Raw genomic sequence first — 23,438 nt, 5'->3', positions numbered from 1 at the left:
ATAAAGAATTTGATGGTTTCCCACATCCTCAGTCGTTCTCCAAATAGCCATAATACAGTAGGAATCTAGCAGAGTATGGGTTGCGAGTTCCTCTTGTGACGTCATCACCCAGTAACTGAAAAAACACGCTACCTTTGAAGAAACCCTAATAAATGTTATTTTAACGCATTTTAATACAGAAATAATTAAATATATACATATAGAGCACTTTAATTTACACATTAATTGGCTGTGGTGGTTAACTTGCAACTTACACTTTAAGATCGCATAAAGGGTTCTTACAGCAACAGGTGGTGGTTTTTCTGCAGTTCTGGCGTGTGTTTGTTGTGCTCAACGTGCAGCCTCCGTACCCTTTCATAGGTATGTTTTTAGTTTGGGTTGTTTGCGTGAAGTTTCCAACTGCTCCTTGATGGTGCAATTCCATTTTTTTATTTTCTTCTTTTAGGCTGATTTTTTAAGAGGTTTATTCTCTGTCTGGGAAATGAGGCAGACAAACATTTATGCTGCGGTACCTTCAATGGGCTGATGGCCGTGTTGGAATGCTGAATAACGGTAAACGCAGTATATACACTTTAAGACCGATCATTTATGAGTTTGATACAATGAATATACAAATGTATTTGATGTTGTGGTAATCTGTTCTCTTGTTTTATAGTACCTTTTATCAATCATGTTTGGGGATTGAGAGCTGAGATTGGGTAACTGTGTTGCAGTTGTACTTTCGTTGAAGTAGGTTTTGTTTTGTTGTTTTAAATTGTGGGCTGCATTGATGTGTATTAACATGTATGTTTCTTTATTGTTAAAAGGGCAGACCAGCCACTGTTTCTTGTATATTTTAGATTTATATTGTGGTTTGTTATTGTTATTTGATATTGATTTTGATCTTAAATGTTATTTGTCATTTGCTTTGTTTTCTTTGGTACTGCTCTCCTCTTTTGTGTGTTCCAGTGGTCAGAGGCTTTGTACAGGGCCGGGCCTGCATCTACACTAAACCTCCTTCGGTGTAGGTGATTTGGGTGGTGTGACACTGCTGTGTGGTGTGTACTGGAGGTTGGCACTGAAATAGTGACTTAAAGGTTACTACTTATTTGCGGTGTATGCTGTGGGGTTTCTTCTGTCTTCTTCTGTCTCTTACAGTTGGTAGGAGGTCCACAAGAGCAGGTCCGACCCTCTTGCAGTCTTGAGGAGAGCCAATTCCAACTTCTGTGAATGTTATCAACCGTTTTTAACATTTGATGGTTCTATTGGAATAATAAAATTGTTACCTTTTTATAAAACTACATTTGTTGTCCATAATCCGTATTGTGACCCCTAGAGGGCTCCTCCTGCCTTAAATAAGGAGGTGGCGTAGTCAACTTATATTTCCTACACTACATAAACTCATTACCATAGCTATTTTTACCTGTAAAAATGACATTTCTAGATATCTATAATACTGTTTTCACTAACTGTTATTCTTGATATCAACAATTGAATTTCAACTAGTAAAAACTATAATTATTGATATCTGTAATTGTATTTTCACTACTACTGTATATATATATTTATATTTGAATGAATTCAAATAACAGAAATGTTTTATGACATTGTAAGATTTACAAATATTTAAATAACTTTAAGAATGACTAAAACTAAAGTTGTTTTTTCTTAATACAACATTAATAAATTAACAATACATTTAAATATTAAAAAAAAAAATTTTTTTAAATAAATTCAACATTTTGGGTCACATCAGACCGCAGTACGCGCTAGCAGTACCTCAGACCGGCAGGGGGCGACAACTTGCACGAACTCAATTATAACAGCTGACAGACAATCGCGAAGAAGTGTTCTGTTGTCATGGCGGTGTTTTAAACTGCCGGACACTTCCTATAAACAAACTGTTTACCAACTGGCTGTCATGTTAAAACATGATACCACTGATTTACTCGTCCATTTACTGTGTTTTCGTGTGATAAACCAATCTCTTTTATTTTGTAATCTATCAGTAACGTTACAGTCAGTAGATAATTAGTTGCTCTGTAAAGGATTACTCAAGCGGGATTTAGTTTATTTCCATAAAGACAGCTCATAAATAAGATTTTATCAGAATGATTTCTGATTTCCAAAGGGGATATGCCATGACCATTGGTGAACTGGGTCCTGTGAACCGTGAATGGATTAAAAAAGGCTCCCCTGTGTCTCAAATGGCTGGTTTGCAAACACAGGTACTGTACTGATATAAGAACATGTGTGTGTGTGTGTGTGTGTGTGTGTGTGTGTGTGTGTGTGTGTGTGTGAGTGAGTGAGTGAGTGAGTGAGTGATGCTGCGTGCTGTATACTTATGCAAACTTGATTTTGATGTTGATGAACAAGCTTCTCCTTGATTCTCATTTGTTCTGATTCTTCTGATCACAGCTTCAGTTCAATAACATAGCGGCACCCAGTGTTCTTAACCGAGCCACCGGTGTGGGACCCCCTTCTCCCATCGTGATAGAGAAACTTATACCCCGTCTAGAGAGGCAGGATGATATGGAGAGCTGCAGCAGCTCCTTACGCCTCTCAGTCCTCTCAGAAGAGCGCCTGCAGGCTGCCGTCAGACTCGCCAGGAGAGATCTGCGCAGGAAACGACAGGAATCCATCAGCCGTTCCTCACTTGAACCAGTGGAGAGATCCCAGATTATCAGCCCTGAAAGAAGCAACATAGATTACAGTCCTCATGTGGTCTATCCAAGGATGTCAGATCCAAAGAAGCAAATAAAAAACGGGGATCAGGTGCTAGTTTATACTCCTCAGAATCCCAACAGGCAACTTGAACAGGGCCCATCACCCACCAAAGACCTTGATCCGAGAGTCAACAGCAATGAACCTCAGCTCAGCCAGGAGATCCGTAAATTACAGAAGGAACTGAGCACATATGTTCAAAGGATAGAGCAGTTGGTTAATAAAGGTATTCTTATTATTCCTAGTCACCCAAATTATATATTTTTCGCTTTTAAAGAGGCTTGCATGTGGGTTTTCTGCAGGACGTGTGGTGGAGGTTCTGGAGCCCGATGAGAAGCACAGGATGGAGATCCGGCGGCAGGAGCAGGCAGCCCGTTCTGCACGTATCATCTATGTGTTACAACAGCAGGTCTGTAAGCACTGCAATTCATGTACAGAAGGGCAGCACAGTAATATGAAGTATTTAAGAGTACTGAAGAGGAATTTAGGCTGTCTTTTCACTATCTCTGATATTTGCGCATTTCACCCTCAAGTGACAGTCGCACAGAACTTTCAAATTGGTCGTGATGCATCCGTTACTCTCTGCTTATTCACCATGGTAAAATAAATAAATAATGAATAAATATATTCACACAAAGCAAAAGAATGCCAATACATTTGAAAGAGAAGCATAGTAGATTTTTTTTGAGCTAATTAACGTAAATAACTTTTGTCCTTAAAAGTGTAAATGTATACAATTATTTCAGACATAATTATTCACAATTCTGCTTATTCAGCATTTTTAAATTATAAAAATATCCACACAAATAATATGACTGTCAATACATTTCAAAGAAAAGCATAGTAGGTTTTTGACTGCTAATTAATGTAAATAATTTTGTAATAATTACAAAATAATTATTTTAGACATAATTATTCATAGCCACTCATTTCACAGAAATAGTTTTAAAAATAAATGTTTTAGTCCAAAAATCTGTCGCATACATAACATCTGTCGCATACAGTTTATTGGCTCAAGTTGCATCTGAAAATTCTGCAATACGCATATCAACATCAAACCACGTAGCTCCTGTGCTACTCTCCCTTGAATGACTTCTGGTCTGTCATTTGTCAGAGATGAAAAGGAGGCTTTAGAGATTCACAACGGGACTGTTTTGTTTCTCTTTTCAAGATTAAACAGATACAGGAGGATCTAGACAAGCTGCGTTCCCAGAATGTCAAACACACCCAAAAGGTACCAAAGTTTATTTTACCCAACAAATCAATACAAAAAGGTTTAATTTTAATTTTAGCTTGATTTTGAAGTGCATAAATGAGATATGCAGGGGCTTTAAATGTTTCTGTGGTTGTCTTCTCAGTCCAAGGCAATGGACAGACTGGCTGCTGCTCACCGGGGAGCTGTAAGAGCCATGCAGGTTTTTAGCAACCAGCTGTCGGACCCTACAGAGAGCAGAGTGCCCATCCACTGCAAAGAGCTGGGTAAGCTGATTCGCCAGCTCTCTCTCTGCTCCGCCAAAGTACAGGCGGGACAAGGATCTACCGTACCAGAGACAGCCCTCGACATCCTGCAGAAATTAGAGGTGATTAATTAAATACACACTATGTATAAATGCAAAAATTAATACAAAAACCTTATTTAATGTTTTTTTGTGTTTGATTCCTCAGACGCTTGACTCAGCACTGAGTAAGCAGGAGGCACCCAGGAAAAGAGACGTAGATTTGCAGATTGTCAACCCAGTGGAAAAGACTTCTAGCCGGGCCAGGGCCCGCAGCATGTCCCCTCCTCGTCCTGCCAGAGACCCAGCTGAGAGGACCTCACGAAGACCCCAAAAGTCAGCTGCTGCAAAAAAGCCTGGTGGTGAGTCATGACAACCAAGGTGACGTTCATTTTTCAGAAAGCTTTTTGGTGCTGTATCTGTTAAGGGTTGCATAGACCCATCTACCATGAGACTTTAAGCTTGACATTGACTAGTCGCTGATCATAGCCTATAGAGGGCGCAACAGGATAAGAAATATTTTAAGTCCACTTTAAAGGAGAACTCCGGTCAATTTTAAATTTTTTTTGTAAATTTGGAGTGCTGTCAGTACAGAGAACATCGAAGTCCATAGTAATCGATTGTCGAGTTCACGTGCGTGATCATAGGTAACTAAACCTATGCGTGTGAACTCGACAATCGATTACTGTGGACTTCGACTGAAAACAGGATGTAAATACAGGTATGTGCACTGGCTGAAATAACATCATTTTTATTTATATCTTTCACATCTACTGCAGTCAGATTCACCGTGTTCACTCTGAAGGAATCACTCACATTAGCTGTGCACTTGTAATGACACATCAAGGATGTTAAGAGGCTAAAAGCAGGTTTAAAACTTGCCCCATTGAAGTCAACAGGGTGCAAATTTTAAAAAGAGGATAACACGGTGTAGGCAACACCGATTTTTGTCGTTGTTCTCTGTATTGACAGCACTCCAAATTTACAAAAAAATGAGCTCAATGTTAAAATTGACCGGAGTTCTCCTTTAAAATGACAAATAAATGCATACTCCGAGAGCGCTCCACAAGATATGTTTGATTATACCATCTGAATGCTCAAAATTGATCGAGAGAATGCACGTGTTAAACAGCTTATTGTACACATAAGTTAATGGCCGTTCTAAACCAATGCGCTGCTGCATTGTAACACGCAAACAGATAGTAGCTCGCCCATCATGAGTAGACTGCGTGCACAGAGAAACATTCAGTAGCGCAGAAATGTATTGTCAACACTGTTCTGTGTTAACAATAAAGTAGCTTAGAAAGTGAAAAGTTCTAGCATATATTTCCTAGAAACTAAAACCCACAACCACCCCTACCAATCGCAATCGCTCTCTCACTAATAAATGTAATCTTTACTGTGCTACTTTATCCGTATCTGATTTAGATTGAGCAGAAATCTGTGAGAAACATAATGACCCGAAGACAAAAGAATTAATAAAAATAAACTGTTATGTAGCAGCAATGGTCTTGTGGGCAGTGCTGTGTTATATGCCATAGCTGTGCTCAAGGCAACCCTCGTTCGAGTCTCAGCTCGAGGTTCAGGCTTATTTGTTAATGACGTCATCAGCGACTAGTCCACGTGGACTCGACTTTCATCACATAAATGTCGACTTAAAAAAAATCTCAAGTTGCTCAACCCCAATCTGTATATAAAGTGCACACACCCCAAAAATTATTTGGACACTTAAGCCGCACTTAAACTATAACAAATTTACTTTTGTGTTTACACACTTAAAATTATATCAAAACAGGTTGCATTTATTTTAAAGAAATTTATTTTATTTATTTTAAAGCACAAACACACTTCTTTTTAGAAAAGCTCTAGCAGCTTTTATTTGCAGATGCAACTTGTTTTTGTATTCTTTTAAAAAAAACATTTTTAAAGGGGTCTTTTTTTATGTGACTAAACTGTCTAAAATGTACAAATACTTTTCTGTGCCCCTGTATTTTAAAATAAAATCAATATTGAGTTATTTATTTAATGTGAAAATGGTTTGTAGAGTGAGTTTGGTTTCAGGGTATTGCATAATAAAATCTGATATTTTTGTTAATGAATGCAGGCAGCAGACTGGCAGGGAAATCCCACAAGACCTCACAGGCTTTGGTGAAGGAGCGCAATGAAGTTCTAAAGGCAGGGCTAGAGAGCCTCATACATCATCAAAAACTCAGAGAGGCAGAAGCACAGAAACCCAACAAAACTACCAGTGCCATCAACCCAGACCATGTTAAGGTTTTTTCTTTTATTATTAATTCAGTGATGTTAGTTTTAGTTATAGTAGTACTTTACTACTATAGTAATTTAGTACTTTTTTTACTTTAATGTGATACACTAACATTCAAAAGTTTGGGGTTAGTATATTTTTTTAAAGAAATTAATATTTTTATAAGGAGGCATTAAATTGGTCAAAAGTAGCAGTTAAAGATTTAAATTGTTACAAAAGCTTTATCTCAAATAAATGCTGTTCTTTTGAACATCAAATAATTCTGACATTTTTTTATCATGGTTTCCACAAAAATATTAAGCAGAACAGCTGTTTTAAACATTGATAATAATAATAATAATAATAATAATAAATGATTCTTAAAGTAACACATCAAATCAGCATAATAGAATGATTTCTGAAGGATCATGTGACACTGAAGACTGGAGTAATGATGCTGAAAATTCAGCTTTGCCATAACAGGAATAAATTACATTATAATTAAAATATATTAAAATAGAAAAGAGTTACTTAATAATTACTAATATTTCATAATATTACAGTTTTTACTGTATTTTTGATCAAATAAATGCAGCCTCTGTGAGCATTAGATACTTCTTTCATAAACATTACAACATTACCAACCCCAAACTTTTTAATGATAGTGTATGATTGTTGATATTTTATTTTGGAGGATTTTAGATGACAGTTTTCAAAAGAATATCAGTGATAAAAGACACACTATGCCTCAAATTAAGCAGGCGGGTCATCTTCGTGATGCCAGCTTCCAGCAGCCCACTGTCTCATCCCGACTAAGAGAAAACCAGGTACCCCAGAAAGAGCCCACTGTGCCTTGGATGCCAACTTCTCCTCACTCTCCTCCTCGCCCACGGTCAGTACATCCAACCCTCTTATCCATTAAGTATTCAGACTTGACGTGTTTGCACCTTTGTGTTCTACTAAAATGTATGTATATATGCACAGGTGTAGTGCTGTGTCCAGCCGGCCAGAGCCCAGATGCCTGTTCTCACCTCAAAAGAGCCCTGTAAAGGAGAAGCCACAGACCAATTCCAGTACACAGCTCCTATCACATGATAGGAAACAAGCCCAAAATGAAGCCCTCAGGTATATAGTGAACCCTCTCTTCCAGATATTTTAAGATATTTCTCAGGAGTTTCCAAAGAAAAAAATATAATTTCTAAATAATTATTACCTGGCTTAGTTTATATAAACAATCATCACTCTGATCCTTAATTGTGAGATGCTCTTGTTCACTGTTGAGTATGTGACCGCAGTTGATGTTCATTGCTGTGCATTTTTCATTTGCAATAGGCAAGCCTGGTTAGACCGGATGACTGCAGACAGACTGAGAGAGCTGAATCGTCTGAGTAAAGAAGAGGCTGACCGCATTAACAAACTCCGGTACAACAGCAGCTGCTTCATTATTATACTTAACCAGCGGTTCAATGAACTATGCATGCATAAATGAATTCTTGTGCTTTTTTAATTTAGTTCATTAAAAAGAGCTCATGCAATGCATTTCTTGAAAATTTTGTCACTAAATTTAACTGGGTGCAATCAAAATGCAAGTTGACAATCAATTTATGTTGGGGCTAACTTGAATAATGATGTTTGAAAATACAGATCTAGACAAACAAGCTGAAAAAAAAAAAAATTGTTTTTGTCTCAAATCATCCATCTTTATGGAAGTTTGTTTCCGCCACAGAAGAAAACTCACAATTCTGACTTGTTTTCTCGCAATTTTGAGGTTTTAGAGATTTAAACTCACAATTGTGAGAAAACAAGTCAGAATTGTGAGATTAAAAAGTCACAATTGCATGTTGTAAATTCAGAATTGTGAAATTACCTCTTTTATTTTTTTATTCTGTGGCGGAAACAAGCTTACATAAATCTGTGTAGTTAATTTAACTTAATAAATATACCACAAAATTTTAGTATGCTAGAAAAAAACATTTAGTGTGTATTAAAAATTCTGCTCAGTCCTTTGCATGTAGTAGGCATAACTAAATTTAGTTAGTCAAACCATTTGTTTGGAAATTCTTAAATGCTTTGTAAAGTTTTCCTCAATTTAATTGTACATTGAACTTTGAATTTTTGAGTGCATGTTATCATTGATGTTTATTAATATGTGGGCATGGTAGGACCACAGTGGGCTCCCCGACACAATGGGCGGAAAAAGCTGAGCGGGCCGTTAAAGAGAGAATTCAGCCTTTGTTGGCTCGAGCACAGGTAAACGCATACATCTGATGAACCCCCCCCCCCCCCCAAATCCCCCTCAAATAATGTCTGACATATTGAGTCTATCTACAGGAGATTTAATCTCTTGCAAGACTGAGTGTACCATTGGACTGCTGTTGTGCATATATGTTGGCATTGATGTGAATAGACAGTCATTTCTTTCTGTTCGTTTCTTTTCTTTCTCATACTTGTGCGGCAGGTGGTTGAAGCAGGAAGTGACACTCTCAGAGAGAGGCTGAAGGTTGCAGATAAGGTGAGAAACTCATTACTTTTCTAAAACTACTTACTTTCGTATTCCTGGATGAGCACTGAGGCTTTTCAATCCATATTCAATTTAAAAAAGTTCACATAAAAAAGAAAATGTGAGAATGTGACTACGCTATGCTATGCTGTGTTGTAAAGCCTGGGGCCGGGGCGGATGTCCTGAGCGAAGCTCTTCTGGAGGATCTTCTGGAGGATGCAGCTCAAGCTCTGTGGGTGACGGAGAGGCAGCAGGTGGCCGAGACTGATGCTGAGAGGAAGCTGCAGGGCCCCACATTAGAGAGCATGTTGCTGAGGATGGAGGAGATAGAGGTCAGTGTGTGGGAGATAAAGAAATAGATTATAAGATTTGTTAGTTTGAAGTTATGCCAATGTTCAGTCCATGATGTAATGTAATGGACTGAACTTGATATGTTTTTTTATTATTATTATTATTTGTTAGAATTATTATAATTATTATTATTATTATTATTATTATTATTATATAAAAAATAAATGGTTAAAAATAAAAACAAAATATTATTATTGTTATTAATTGATTATTATTATAATTATTATATTATTATAATATAAAAATTGTTATTATAACAATTATAATATGAAATTATAATTATTATATAAAAAAGAAATTATTAAAAACTTTAATTTATATTAGGTGTAATTGTTTTTGTATTAGTAATTTTATTTTTATTAGTAACTTTTTTTCTTCTGGGGATAAAACTTGAGATTTTCTTTGCATCATTTTGATTGGGTCAAATTATAATAAATAATAAACTTAAGTATTAAATCAGCCGACACATAAAGCTCTGTTTTGTTACTCAGAGAGACCAGGAAGATGTGCGCCGACGCTTTGCTATGATCTCATACTCAGACCCTCTCATTTGGGAAAAAGGCACAGGTGAGACACAGTACCCACGCAGGCCATTCACATTCATCCCTGACAAAAATAGTTATCAGTTGTCCTTTTGAGAGCATTTGAAGGTCAGTCTCTGCATCTCCCCACTTTGTCCCCAGAGAGACAGACAAGTATGTGCTCTGCATTTTGTTTGGCTGATATCCACCAGATGGCAGCAGTGTAACACGTCTTGTGTGTTGCAGACGATCTGAGGAATATTTCTAGCTCCAGGCCAGCCTCTCCTCAGCCAATCCGACTGACGAAACCAGTCCTGAATGCACCCGGCTCGGCCGACATCCTCCTGCAAAAGCCAGTGGAGACTGGGTGAGTGACTGTCGGCTGGTTTTAGAGTGTATTGCCAGGCACATTTGGATCAGTCACAATTGAATCAGTCTTTACTTGAATTTGCAGAAGAACAGCACATTGACCAGAGAGTTTTTTTGCACTGTAATATCTGTCTGTTTAGGGAGAATTCAATAACAGCCACAAGGAAATCAAAATCTCAAATATCTGCTGTTAAAAGCTCTCTCTCCCTCCGCCTCCTCCTTCTATAGTTCTGCCAAGAGAGAGCAGGAGCCTCGCTTCTTTCTGCCCGAAGCTTTGGCAGCAGCTGTGGTTCAGTAAATGAATGAGGAAAATAAAAGAATAAATAGGGACAGTCTTGAGAGTGTGAGAGTTGTCTAAAGCGAGAGAGATGGGAAATTTAGTGGAACAGGTTCAATAGATGCATTAGAAGATTAAAATGTTTTCTCCTCTTCAGCTTCAGCTCACAGCAAGGCCCTTCAGCTCTGTGAACGCAGTGTAAACATTCAGCCTCCTCTTTCTCTTTCTCTCAACATAGGAGCACAATGTCTAAACAAACTTCAAAGCATCATCTCATGTCTAATCTCAGGGAATTACAGCAGTGTCTACAAGCTTTCCAAGTGTGTATTCTGTCTGCTGCATTCTGACTAAAATGATCAGTACACCTTTTAATAATTTATATTTGCATATATTCATGTAGCAAATGCTTTTATCAAAGCGACAACACAAACAAATCATTCTGAGTGCTGCAATACAAAGTTTCAAAGGTACAAACTAGTATAGAGATGTAAGTGTGACAGTGAATAGTAGAGAGCGTACAGTATGTGTAATAGTATATACTGTATTTCATGTGCTGCTTTTTACTGAGTTTTACAAAATGACAAAATGTCACATTTTTGTCACTGAATGAATATTTATTGGTAGGTGTAATGTGTTTAGTGGTATGTGGTAGGACTAATAAGTAGTCTTTTATCTATTGAATTTGGTGAAATGACAAGCTAAATAAGCTCAATTTCATTGGGTGAACATTTTTTTTCACAAATTATCAAATCTAGCACAAGAGCTTCTACATGTGAATATTATATACAAAATATATTACATTTTATAATTCAGAATATATATTACATGTAAGTGTATAAGTTGAAATAATACACATTACAATAATAAATAACAGGGTTCAAGAGTTTTGACACCATAAAATATTCACAAAAAAGAATACGCTAAAACACACACACACAAACGAAAGGCTTGAACAATAATACTTGATCCTCAATAAGCATGCTTACACACACACACACACACACACACACACACACAAAACTAAAAGTGTTCATGGCTACTTCAAACGTTTTGGCATCCCGTCGCGGACGTCAATCGAAATTAGACTCTAGAGAATCTTTCTGCACTGGTTGGGTTCCGATTGGGTGAAACCCCTAGGACTAGTTATTGAACTTTTGTTCAATAGGTTTTTTTAAAAAAAACGATTTGGTTTTTCTTGAGCCAATGATTCCAATGAGATAAAACACTTGAGCCTACTACAAACTGTTTAGGGGTTATGAGCCATTACGTACTTTTGATCGCTGTAGCGCCACCATCGGGCCGATTGGGGCGAGCCTTGGTGACGTTGTTGACGGGGTGGGTACTACCATACCTCAAAGTCTCTACGACTTACTGTTTGGTCTACCCGATCACTTTTAGGAGAGAATGCTAATCCTTGGAAATGCTAACAATTACAATAGGGGATGGATGGAGATATGGCTGCCAACTGCTGCTGCCTCTCTGTTATCATACAGTGCTGCAGTGTTGGGCATTTGTTCACTGGTCTCAGGTCAGTGAGCATCATGCTTCACTGACTATCTTTGTCCAACAAAAAAGCAACTTCAATCTGGAACCGGTACAGATAGAGGACAAGGCACTGTAGTCCTTTTATAGTAATATTTGTGTTACCATACCACTGCATGTAAACAGTCAATTAACATCCCAGACGGTAACCATAAGGACTGATGAGGCCCACTTGGAGATTTGTTTACTCTCCCCATATTCCAGTGCACTAACCATGGGTATTTGGGCAAGCGTGGGTGCCACAGGCTGAGTGCCATGGGTACTCTCCACTGCCCTGATCTGAACCTTTGTTTGGATTTATTTATCCTTAGCTAGTCACTTTATGCTGTCAGAAAACACTGGCTCTGAAATATCACTGCACAAGGAGGCTATTCTTCAGTCTCTCTCTTGTCTGTGTTGAAACATGAGCAATGACTGTGACCACGATTAAGATCCCTCTGGAGAAATCCAGTGAGCTGCAGTGACTGAAAGGGATGCAGGGATCTAGGGTCTATCAGTTATACTGACAGTTGTCCAGTAGAGAAATCACATAACAGTAATTTTGTGAAATATGTTATTGCAATTTTATATGTAATTTATTCTTTGATTGTAAAGCTGAATTTTCAGCATCATTACTCCAGTCTTCAGTGTCCCACGATCCTTCAGAAATCATTCTAATATGCAAAAAATCATACACTACATGAAAGTGTTTTTTTACATACTTGATTTTAATTTCACCAATATAAATAGATAAAAAGCACTATAATTTGACAAATGACTCATGGAATGTAAATTTTGTATTGATTTGTGTAACTTAACAGAAATGCCCAATTTTTGTATGGAAAAGGTTAGTACACCTGTTTTTTTTTTTTGTCTGTTTTTTTTTTTATCAATACATCAGGTGCATCAGTTAGATAAAATGAAGTACAAATTAGTTGAACCACATTAAAGAGTAAGGCCTACACTTTGTTTTCTTAATGGGGTGCACTAAATTTTTCCCACAGCGCTGTAGTTAGTGTAAGTAATAATAGCAGTTGCTTGTATCCAAAGCAACTTGTATTACACTCAGTGCTATCACCTTACTTTAAAGGACAAAATCTTGACATCACTTCAGGATCCTTGTCTAGTTGCCAGCTGGCCAACATAATGCAATATTTAATTTCTTTGACTTAGGAAATGGCTGTCATCAAAAGCTTTTTGCAACTTATTCTTGACTAATCCATCCAAAAGAAGTGTCCATATCTGCCTTCATCCTGCTTGCGCAGTATAATGACAACTTGGCAACTGCTGCTCCTTTAAAAGCCACACAAATGGACATTACACTGTTGATCAGAAAGTTACAGCCAATCTACTCATCATCTGTCTCTTAATGTCATTTATTCTTCTGGCCTCCGTCGTTAATTCTCTCCTGATGTTACAGTTTTATATATTAGAATCAACCTAATGGTGCAATCAAACTCTCAGTGAGCATTTTACATCCTTTTTGCAGCTTATTTACATCAGAATGGACGATTATTGGGCGGATGTGGCCGAGAAAGATAAAACTCGTAGAAAATGAATTATGCAAAGCATTATGGTAATTACTCGGCTTTTAGTGCAGCAACTAAAGGCCAAGGCCGAACAGAGGATTTATGATGGGAAACCAGTAAAATGTTATCTGCGTATGAATTGTGCCACTAGAGGGGGCAACAACTGGGGGCTTTTTGGCGGTGTAGCGCATGCTCATGGGAGGTCATTTGAAGAGCGGATATTGGGCCTTGATGTTGATTAGCATGTAGAGCTTATTATTTGTTGTCTAATCTCTGATTACCTGTGAAGGCAACACACTGTTTGAAACGGAAACACTGTGGAGTTTGTAAATGGCACACACAAACTGATATTATATAATCCGGATTTATACCCGGATTCAGAAGGCTGCACACAATTCATTTGTCACTGCTAGGCTGGTTGCAAAGAGGCAATGTGTGTCCTTACTTCAGCACAATAGAGAGCTGTCAGTGCGGCTTTGGTTTTTAGCTTTAGTTTTTATTGTTATTCAGAGAACCACTTTGGCTTGAGAAAAGGAATGTTAGGGGACCCAGGAGAGAAGCATTATCAATCATAAAAGCATCAAACAATCTGTGCACTGAAATCACCAGCCACTCCTCTTCCATTCTAGTCCATTTTAGTGCGCTCTTTCAACATCAATATTTCACACAAGAGGAAGTCTTCAATGCGGATTGTCATTCTGCACCATTCATTTTCTGAATGGCTAGGTTGATATTTTAATTTGACAAAATGGCATTTGAAACATTTTGCACTGGATTTGACTATCTTTCTTATCCATGAGTAAAAGTGGGCGGCATATACAAGTGTTACAAGTGGTTGTAGAGGAGAGGAGAATTTCAGAGATGTAGCGAGTTACTACATTTAGGAAAATTACTTTTATTAAATGACTTAAATGGCTTTTATTTTGTTATACTTCTATTCAACAAGGACACATTCAATTATTCAAAAGTGACAGTAAATATGTTTATAATGTTACAAAAGATTTCTATTTTCAAATACAATAGCTGTTCTTTTAAACTTTGTTCATCAAAGAACTGCATCATGGTTTCCACAAAAAATATAAAGCAGCACAACTGTTTTCAACAATAATAATAAATGTTTCTTGAGCACCAAATTGGAATGATTTCTGACACTGACGACTGCAGTGATGATGCTGAAAATTCAGCTTTGCCAGCACAGGAATAAATTACAATTTAAAATATATTGAAATAGAAAATAGCTCTACAAACGTAATTCAGGATAAATTCTTTGAAAACAAGTCTTATAATCTTATACAAGTTTGCTGCTCAAGTAGATTTGTCTTGTTTTAATTGATCTTGTTTGCTTTGCAGTCGAGTGCTATTAAATCTTACACTCTGCAACAAACACTCACTGAATAAGGTTTTCTAATGCAGAAATGTCAGGAACAGAATCATAAAGGAGTGATAGTTCATAAGTGGTGATATCTTATAATGTCCTGTGTCTGCATCCGCACAATGAGGTTATGGGTGTTGAAGGTCTCAACAATAGAGTGGCCAACACATCTAAGAGAGTGTCTGATCCCCCACTTCTCATTCAAAGCTTAAAGAGATCAATGCAGAGCTCATGGTGAGGCTGCTCTTTCGGTTTGATCTTCATTCTCTGTTCTTTAACCTTTTAATTCATATCGCCATCTCTCTTTCTTTTCCTCCATCTCTTTCTCCATCTAACCTTGTCTGGCTCCTTGATGGTAACCTTGCTGCTGGTTATGGCCCTCTCACTGGATGAAAACCACAAAACTGGAGCCCTTTAGCTTTATTGGTTTTGATCTCTGGCTTCTGAATATTGATAGAGCATTGGTCGTCCAGAATCTCATCCACTGACTTTTACACGTCTCATTTCTGTTTGCACAACCTTATTACTGCTGCCTTTCACCATTATATCACTCCCGTCTGTCAGGTCAAAACGCTGTTCGTCTATGGTCTGCAGCTTTTCTGATCCATTCTGTATTCCTTGCAAGAACTTCAAAGCAATGTTTCGATCTTGTAACCTTTGTCGGCCATTTAAAAAGCACCGAATGACACACCTGCAATGTTATGTATGTAAAATGTATTTATGTAATATAAAAATATAATTTATTTTTAACATTTATTTATGTATGAGGTATTTATTTATTTAGAATAATTTATTACACAAATGTGTATCCTTAACCACACATTTGCATATGAACAACCATTCTGTATTATTTGGATTACGTGATTTCGTTTGTCAAAAGTGGTGAATTTTTCATTGAAAGAACTGGATCACAAAAGTAATTTACTTGTGAATCAATTTCACTGGTTGCACAGAATAGAAATAGAACATTTTTATTCACATTCTCTGTGAAGAGGTTTACTAGATGGTGCTTCACCTTCCTTTTAACCTGCTAATTGCCCTTAAGGCATGCTGTGGCACTCTGGAGAAGTGTAAAATTCACTAAAGTTATTGTTTTATAGGTGTTAACTTCTCCCCATTTGTTATTGGTTTCCTCATTGTTTATTAAGCTTCCCTAAGAAAAAGTTCTCCTAACATCTCCCTTGCCTCATGCTATCGGCCAAACGCACTGGAACGTGTTCACAAGTCAGCCCAGCATTGTGTCTGCTCGTATAAATCACATGTGGAGCTCTGACAGTGTTTTTTCTTTTCTGCTGGAGCTTGTGTTGAAAGGAGGAATGGGAGAAATTTTGGTCATTATTTTTGGCTCTCCACCGTGCCTTACCAGGCTTGTTTTGACAGAAGAAGCCTGGAAAGCCTTTGCTTGTTTTACATCTTACAGAACTGCATGTGCGTTCAGAACCTCGCATGACCTTTCTTGCTTGCATAACTTCAGAGCCACATTAACAGAAGGGACGCCTTCTAATTTGAATCCCCAAATTAAGCGTTTACCTTGACTGTCCTTTCACCCGTTTTTGTTCGCACTGTGCAACTGCTCAAAGTTTGACATTATTCTCCCAGCAGCGGTGAATTCCTTACTTCTCTAGAGTACCACAGCACGCTCTAAACGCTTGAGGTAGCTGTTAGCCAGAGCGGTATTCTATTAGCCGCACAAAGAGGCGCCTTGCGGGAACGGTAAAGGGGAAGTGATTGTACAATAGCAGCGCCGGCCACCATAATATTCCATTAGAAAATAAATGGCCCTTGTGAGCTTTTGGAGGCCTTGCGCTTTAAGTGTCTAGACTGAGCTTGCGTCCAATATTTCTATTAAAGGCAGCCTGGAATAGGAGTTGTGAGGTGTTTCTGCTGCTAAATATGAAGGTGGAAGGTGTGCTTTAGAGGGTCTGATTAACACCAAGTGTACCAGTGTGGTCCCGATGAGACGGCTGGTGCGCTGAGCTCACATGGAAGTGATCTGAGGGAGGGGTTGAGATGTTTACAAGAGTGCTTTTGATTCCAGATTTAGCACCTCTTAAATCAAAATTGAATATTAATTTAGAGTATTAATTTGTTGTGATTGTGTTTGTATCACTCTTTAATTCCCTTAACAGAATGGTGGCATGATGAGCTAATTGGAAATGTTTCTGTTTAACCACATTTCGAATAATTAAGATGTTTTAATGTCCCTTATCAGCATATTAGTATAATTTCTGAAGGATCATGTGAAAGTGAAATGCCATCACAGTAATACATTATATTTTAAGATGTATTAAAATAGAAAATCGATATTTATAAATATTTTACAATATTACTGTTTTTACTGTATTTTTGATAAAAAAGGCAGCCTTGGTGAGCATAAAATTTTATATATATATATGTTTACATATTCTGTTGAGTACTGTAATCGGATTGTTTAATACAGATTACATTACAAACTGTGCTGTCTTTGGTGTAGCCTTTAGCTATGCACACAAGACAAGAACAAGTAAACCTGAAAATAATTTCTGTTGTCTTTAGATGCACACATTTGAAATGATATGACCTTTAGGAAAGAGTGAGCAAAATGCATGAGAATTTCTTTTTTCTTCTGTTTACAGGGCTGCATCAGACACGTCGATGCTAGATGAGGAGTGTTTAACTCTAAATGACCCCAGGAATCCAGTCTCAGCTGGAGGGGAAAGCACACGAGGGACGTACCTCACTGTGCCGCCCAGCATGCAGAGGAGTATCCAGAAATACAGGGAGAACCATGATGCCTTTCTATGCCTGGTCTCACATGAGGCTCTGGGGAGCTTCAATCCTTGGGCAATAGCAGACAGGTTTGAATCTAATCATTTCTTTATTAATAATACATATCAATCAAAACTAAAATGTGGAAAGAACTCAAATGAAAATGCATGATTCGTTAAGGATATTAGTAACATGTAAATGCACTGTGGCAGTAAAACACAGTTTTTTTCCACACAAATTAAGATTATAGGGGCATATTATTGATTAATAATTAGTTTCATAGCACAGTACTATATTATGACCTCAATACACTTTTTGCCATAGTGCATGGTTTCTAAACGAATACATTTTGACATATTTATGGCTTTCCCGACATAGTAAACTTGCTCGGTAGCACGCCTGGTACATTATTGCACTTGTAATGCAATAAAAGAGCTAGACGAAAGCTAAAATGGTATGGTTACTTCAGAAAATGAATTTTCATCTTACATTTGCTTTTGTTAACACTATTGAATACTGGATATTGGACATTTCAGTTTTTAATGTTGTGAAATCTGCAAGAAATTGAATATTTTTCGGAAATTACACCCACAGGCATGTTTTTTCAATGACCGGGCTTTTTCTAAAAGTATAGAAAGAAGTAACTGTTCATTTTTAACGCTGGGAGTGGGAGATCACAAAACTGTTTTATTTTATTATTTATATACTATTATTGTATTTATTAATATTTAGAATTTTAATACCTTTCATTTTGATTTTCAGTTTTTTTTTTTTTTAAGGTTTTGTAATTGTATGTGCTTTTGTCATTTTTAATTGTTATTATTTTTTTTTAGATTTCTATATCTGAAAAGTCACGATGAAACCGAAGTAGTGACATATATTTTCCTATGTATTGTGAGTGAAACAGATTTTCAAAAAGTATATACACCACAGGCATGTTTTTCAATGAGCCTGGGTTGGAAAGGAATCTTGCATTACTTGTTGTCATTTAGATGCCAAATGTTGTCAAGAACCATAATGTATTTGCCATTGTAATGTTATTTGCCATTATCTGAATTTTAATACAATGACTTCAGTAAACAACTGAATTATGTGTGTGTGGAAGCTGAAGTGTGCATGTGTCCCATTGACATATAACCTAAATTAGCTCTTACTCATTCAGCACTGATATCTGCAATTTCCTGACATATGTAATTTGTGCTTAAGACATGTACCTGGATGTATAAACACTAAAAGCTCAGCTCTTCTATTTGCACTCAGAGCAACAGCAGATTAATCATAAGCCTCAGCGTGTTTCCCACAGTGACACCGCTAGTAGGAGTTGAGATTGTTTACAGCCTCTCGGCTATAATGATCCTCGCACACGATGCTATTTTAAATGTAAATATTAGCTCTGTTTTTTGATGGGTGCTAATGTAGAGCGTGCTCCTGTGCAAATGAGCGTCTTTGTTGTTCCACTAGTGCTCCTGCACGCCCACCTCACCATTAGCATACTTAACAGAATTTTTAAGTTGGTGCAATGCGGTGGATATTTATCAAGTCCTTCTAGTTCACAGAGAACACACTTTTAACAGCAGTGGGAAGAGGAACACTAAAACCAGAATCTGATCCTCGAGCTGAGGTCTCATTTGTCAGACTTGATCCTCGCGCCATGGGCTGTGTGGGTGGTGAGAAGAATTGCTGTAAAAATAATTTACGGGAGCAAGAAAGTGAGGAATCAAAAAGTGAAAATATTTACCTGTGTGCTGCAGCTTGACATTTTTTGTTATTGCACGGATATAAAATGAAATTGAGTGTCGTATTTTTTTTTGCAGAGGTCAGTGTTGCACCGTAGAGACCCTGAATGGTTATTATTCTAGAGAAATAGAGAAGATTCGAAATGTCACGGCAATTAGTGCTGCTGCTGGGAATGGGTGCGGGCACTTGTCAGTCTGAAGTGCATTGTGGGTAATAAGAGCCTTGAAGGCAGTCAAGGCCTTGAGTGAGCACAGACTGACTGCTCTGCTCTTTACGCCGAGGAATATTTGCCTCAGAAGAGGAATTTAGATGATCTTATCACTGTCCTAAAGACATAGACAGAAGTATTTTCTTTTTTTTTTTGAATGTGCAGTAAAAAAAAACAAAAAAAACTGTGACTAGGCATACTGTAAATAATAGCTTTTTTACTTTTTTGTACTGGAAGAAGTGCCTTGGACTCTTTTCTAAAAGTATAGAAAGAAGTAATCCGTTATTTTTTAACGATGGGAGATCACAAAACAGTTTTATTTTATTATTTTTATACTAGTATTGTATTTATTAATACTTAGAATTTTATTACCTTTTATTTTTAGATTTTCATTTTTCTTTTTCATTTGTTTAAAGTGTTGTAATTTTATGTGCTTTTTGTCATGTTTATTAGTTATTATTATTATTATTTTTACATTTAATTATTTAATTTAATTATAATATTTCTATATCTTAAAAGTCATGATGAAACCGAAGTAGTGACATATCTTTTCCTAATTCTTATGTTTTGTGATGTACTTCTGAGTGAAACAGATTTTCAAAAAGTAAAATTGTTGGGAAGGGACTTGGATCTACTTCAGTTGTTGATTTGATTTTGAGATGTGGCGAATTAAATAATTGGAGAAGTTTGGATACCTCACCTGAGACAAGTCGTTTTATACCGGAATATATATTTTGATTAAACATTATGAGGTCAAAACATTTAATAAATTTATAACATTTAACAAGATTTATAACATTTATACAACAGTAGATTAATAACAACACTGACGCTAAAATATATCAAACATGTTCATTCTGAATGAGGCAATTATAACTAAGATTAAAGGGGAAGTACATACTATTTTTTTATGTTAAAATACATTATCTTAACGTGGTTTATTGTTTGACTACTATTAGGATCACATTAATGGGTTTATATCCCCTAGGCACCATTAAAACATTGAGAGTGGTCTGCTCAGATCAGTCAATCTCTTTGCAGCTCAACCTACTGAATAGACCTACTTATGCGCCAGAGAAACAAGCATGCAGCCATTTTTAGAATTTTGTGTTTGAACTTCCGGTTTTGCGGTTGCTCTGTATATTTCTATGGCATTGCTGTCAAAGAGTAATTAGCTGGTGATGGATTTACTTATTATAGAGTTAACAAAAGTTGTCATGAGCATTGTGATGTTAGCAGCAGATGTCATAACAGCTGTACGTAGACCTGGAAGATTTAAAAACAATCGGTTCATTCATAAATATCTAAGATCTTACCTTCAAGCTGTGGAAATACAAACAGGAAGACAGAACATAACGAGCACAGCGCTGAAAAGGGGAGGGGCTACGAGAGTTTGGGGAGTGGCTACTGTATCAGGCGGAGCCAGAGGGTGTTCAGCCAATGTGGGACCGTGACATAAGAAAAGACATTCAGCTTCGGTTACAGAAGAACAAGCCAAAATTCACTGCATTTACATCTTTAAAATTTAAACGAGTCATGAACACGCCAAAGCAAACTAGGTATTGTGATGTAATTCCTTACAGTGGACTTTGATGTGTCCAGTTTTGACAGCCTCAAACAGAGTGTTAGCCCACTCAGCTGCTAGCTTATGACGCATAGCAATACAACTAAAACATTTTTGAATATCACAGACCTTTCGTGGAAAGTAGCCTAGTTTTACCCATTGAGACAGGCCTTCATGTAGCACCCGTAAGAGCTGTGTTTGGGTTGGGGAGGCGCGGCGCGGAAAAGGGGCGTTTGCAAAAATATACTGTATTTTTGTAATTCTGCTAGGTGCTACTAGTGTCGCAGAAACGGCATACTTCAAAATGTTTTGGGTGAACTATCCCTTTAAAGTAAACTGAGCAGTAAGTGCTATGAGATTGTAACACTTTTTTCCCTTGTTTCCTTCAGTCTGGCGGATGAGCTAATGGCCGAGGCACTGGCTGATGTGGCGGCAGAGTTCCAGGATGTTTGTGAAGAGTATGCGGAAGCTGTTTTCACGTCAGAGTTCCTCCAGCCTGTGCAGTCTCCCACTACATCAGTGTCATAGAAGCTCCTCATAAACAACTTACAAGTTTTTAGAATTGAAAATTGAAATATCCAGGTTTATATATTTGTATGTTTACGTTTTCATGCTTTAAATATAGAACTTACCGGTCAGTGTTTACTCAGACCGGCATTTTTGCTGTAATGCGAAACCTTAGTGGGGGGTCTGACTTCTAAATGCAAACAGATGCTTTTTAGCACACGGCTAACAAATGTCACATCAATGTGTCATAATAATCCATGCAACCTTCATTGTGCATTAGTCAGTGCAGTAGTTAGTTGTTATTCAGCACAGAGAAAAGCTTTAAAAGAACCTCTACATTATTTATGCATTGGAAATTCTAAGATTCACACTGTTATCCATAAATACCTCACACTAGAGGATCACTCACTTCCTCTTGAATAAGCATTATTAGAGGCATTAATGCTATCCGCATCAGAACACAAACTTGTTGCTTTGTGGACTGATTTCCCTCACTCTAAAGCATATGTTTTGTTGCTAATTGTCTTTAATTCACTAAGCTCTCCATATGTTGGCTGTGATCCCTAGTGTGATTGGATAGGTGAGGTATTTAGAGAATGTGTATAGTTTGTGTCAGGGCCTGAGGGGAGAATGGCCTCCAGTTGAGTCCAGATGTTGGGCAGGTACAGTATGCTGGGAATGTCACCGGACAGGACACGCAGGCACTAGTCTTTACAAAAAAAAATTCCATAGGGACCGTGTGCAGAAATGATACACGCCTACAGCTCTTATATAACCAAGGCTATAATTAATCAGAAAGTGTGTAGTTTAGGCATCTAAAATGAGGGTCTGCGTCTTTGTGTGGTTTTAAAAGTATCGGTTGTCCCAGTACTGTTTAATTCTAATGTAGTGAGCAGATTTAAGGGAACGTTTCTTAACCTCAAGCCCCCAGATGTGAGTCACAGGTTTCTTCCATTTCTGTTCAGCAACCTACTTATTTGTGAAAAGTGGCAAAAGCAAACTAATAGCACAACATAACTGCATTAGCCAGTAAATTCTAAGCTTGGTGCAATGAATTATTATGAATGCTGTGACTCTACAGGGAAATAGTCACCAGTTCGTCATGAACTTGTTCTTGGTTGTGTTTTTATTGCTTGTGAAAGACGACTGCTGAATTTGTATTGTATTTATAATCATGATTTAATTTATAATGGAAATAAATGTTTCTTTCAAGCATCTCCCTGGCCTTGTACCCTGGATGAAATTGCTTTTAAAAGAAAAAGGTGAAATGAATTGAATTATATATGTTTTTTTCCTACGTTCAGTCGGCGTAATCAGTGTTATCTATCTTTCTGCTTGTTGGGCCTGCAGGCTGTTTCTCTCCTGCTGCTTTTACCAGAAACTCAATGCAATGTCTGGAGTCAAAGTATTTTGTCATTGGGTTTTCCTGCCTGCTACAAATAGGCCGAGTCCTTTAAGGAGTGTGCTAATGCAACATGGCCAGTTTTACCTGGAATTGAAAAACTCCAGACTTCACCTCTATCAATAGTCATTTCGAGCTACTCCAGAACAGTTCATGTAGGATCCCTGATATGCAGCAATGCCTTACGTTAGACTAGGATGAGCTGGGGTTATTTTATGTACTGTACATGGCAACACAAAACACTCTTTTCATACAGACACTGAGCTGTTAAACATGCTCATGGAAAATGCATCACACTTGGCCTTGATTTTACCACTCTTTCTTTCAATTACTGTTTGACAGCTAGCACAAGACTCATATTTTATAGTCATTACACCCCAACATTAAT

The 23,438-nt window shown here is 37.3% G+C and overlaps 1 protein-coding gene across 3 annotated transcripts; it reads left to right on the top strand.

Moving 5' to 3' along the window:
- The first annotated feature begins 1,798 nt into the window (after positions 1 to 1,798).
- On the top strand, positions 1,799 to 22,863 carry kiaa0753 (KIAA0753 ortholog). 3 transcript variants are annotated; one of them, XM_081370389.1, is made up of 17 exons: positions 1,799 to 2,207; positions 2,398 to 2,929; positions 3,006 to 3,112; positions 3,875 to 3,937; positions 4,062 to 4,283; positions 4,369 to 4,561; positions 6,304 to 6,467; positions 7,206 to 7,336; positions 7,429 to 7,569; positions 7,777 to 7,866; positions 8,607 to 8,694; positions 8,903 to 8,956; positions 9,106 to 9,276; positions 9,787 to 9,862; positions 10,063 to 10,183; positions 17,500 to 17,721; positions 21,531 to 22,863. In XM_081370389.1, the coding sequence occupies exons 1-17, from the start codon at positions 2,091 to 2,093 to the stop codon at positions 21,667 to 21,669; spliced, it is 2,631 nt and encodes an 876-aa protein (XP_081226515.1). In that variant the 5' UTR covers positions 1,799 to 2,090; the 3' UTR covers positions 21,670 to 22,863. The 3 variants fall into 3 exon arrangements, with proteins under 3 accessions (XP_081226515.1, XP_081226514.1, XP_081226513.1); XM_081370388.1 differs by having other exon boundaries at positions 6,304 to 6,473; XM_081370387.1 differs by having other exon boundaries at positions 6,304 to 6,473; positions 7,203 to 7,336.
- The last annotated feature ends 575 nt before the right edge of the window (positions 22,864 to 23,438 follow it).

Source organism: Scardinius erythrophthalmus (genome assembly GCF_964197995.2).
Source record: "Scardinius erythrophthalmus genome assembly, chromosome: 7".
Lineage (NCBI taxonomy): Eukaryota > Metazoa > Chordata > Actinopteri > Cypriniformes > Leuciscidae > Scardinius > Scardinius erythrophthalmus.
This window is presented reverse-complemented; position numbering and strand designations above follow the sequence as displayed.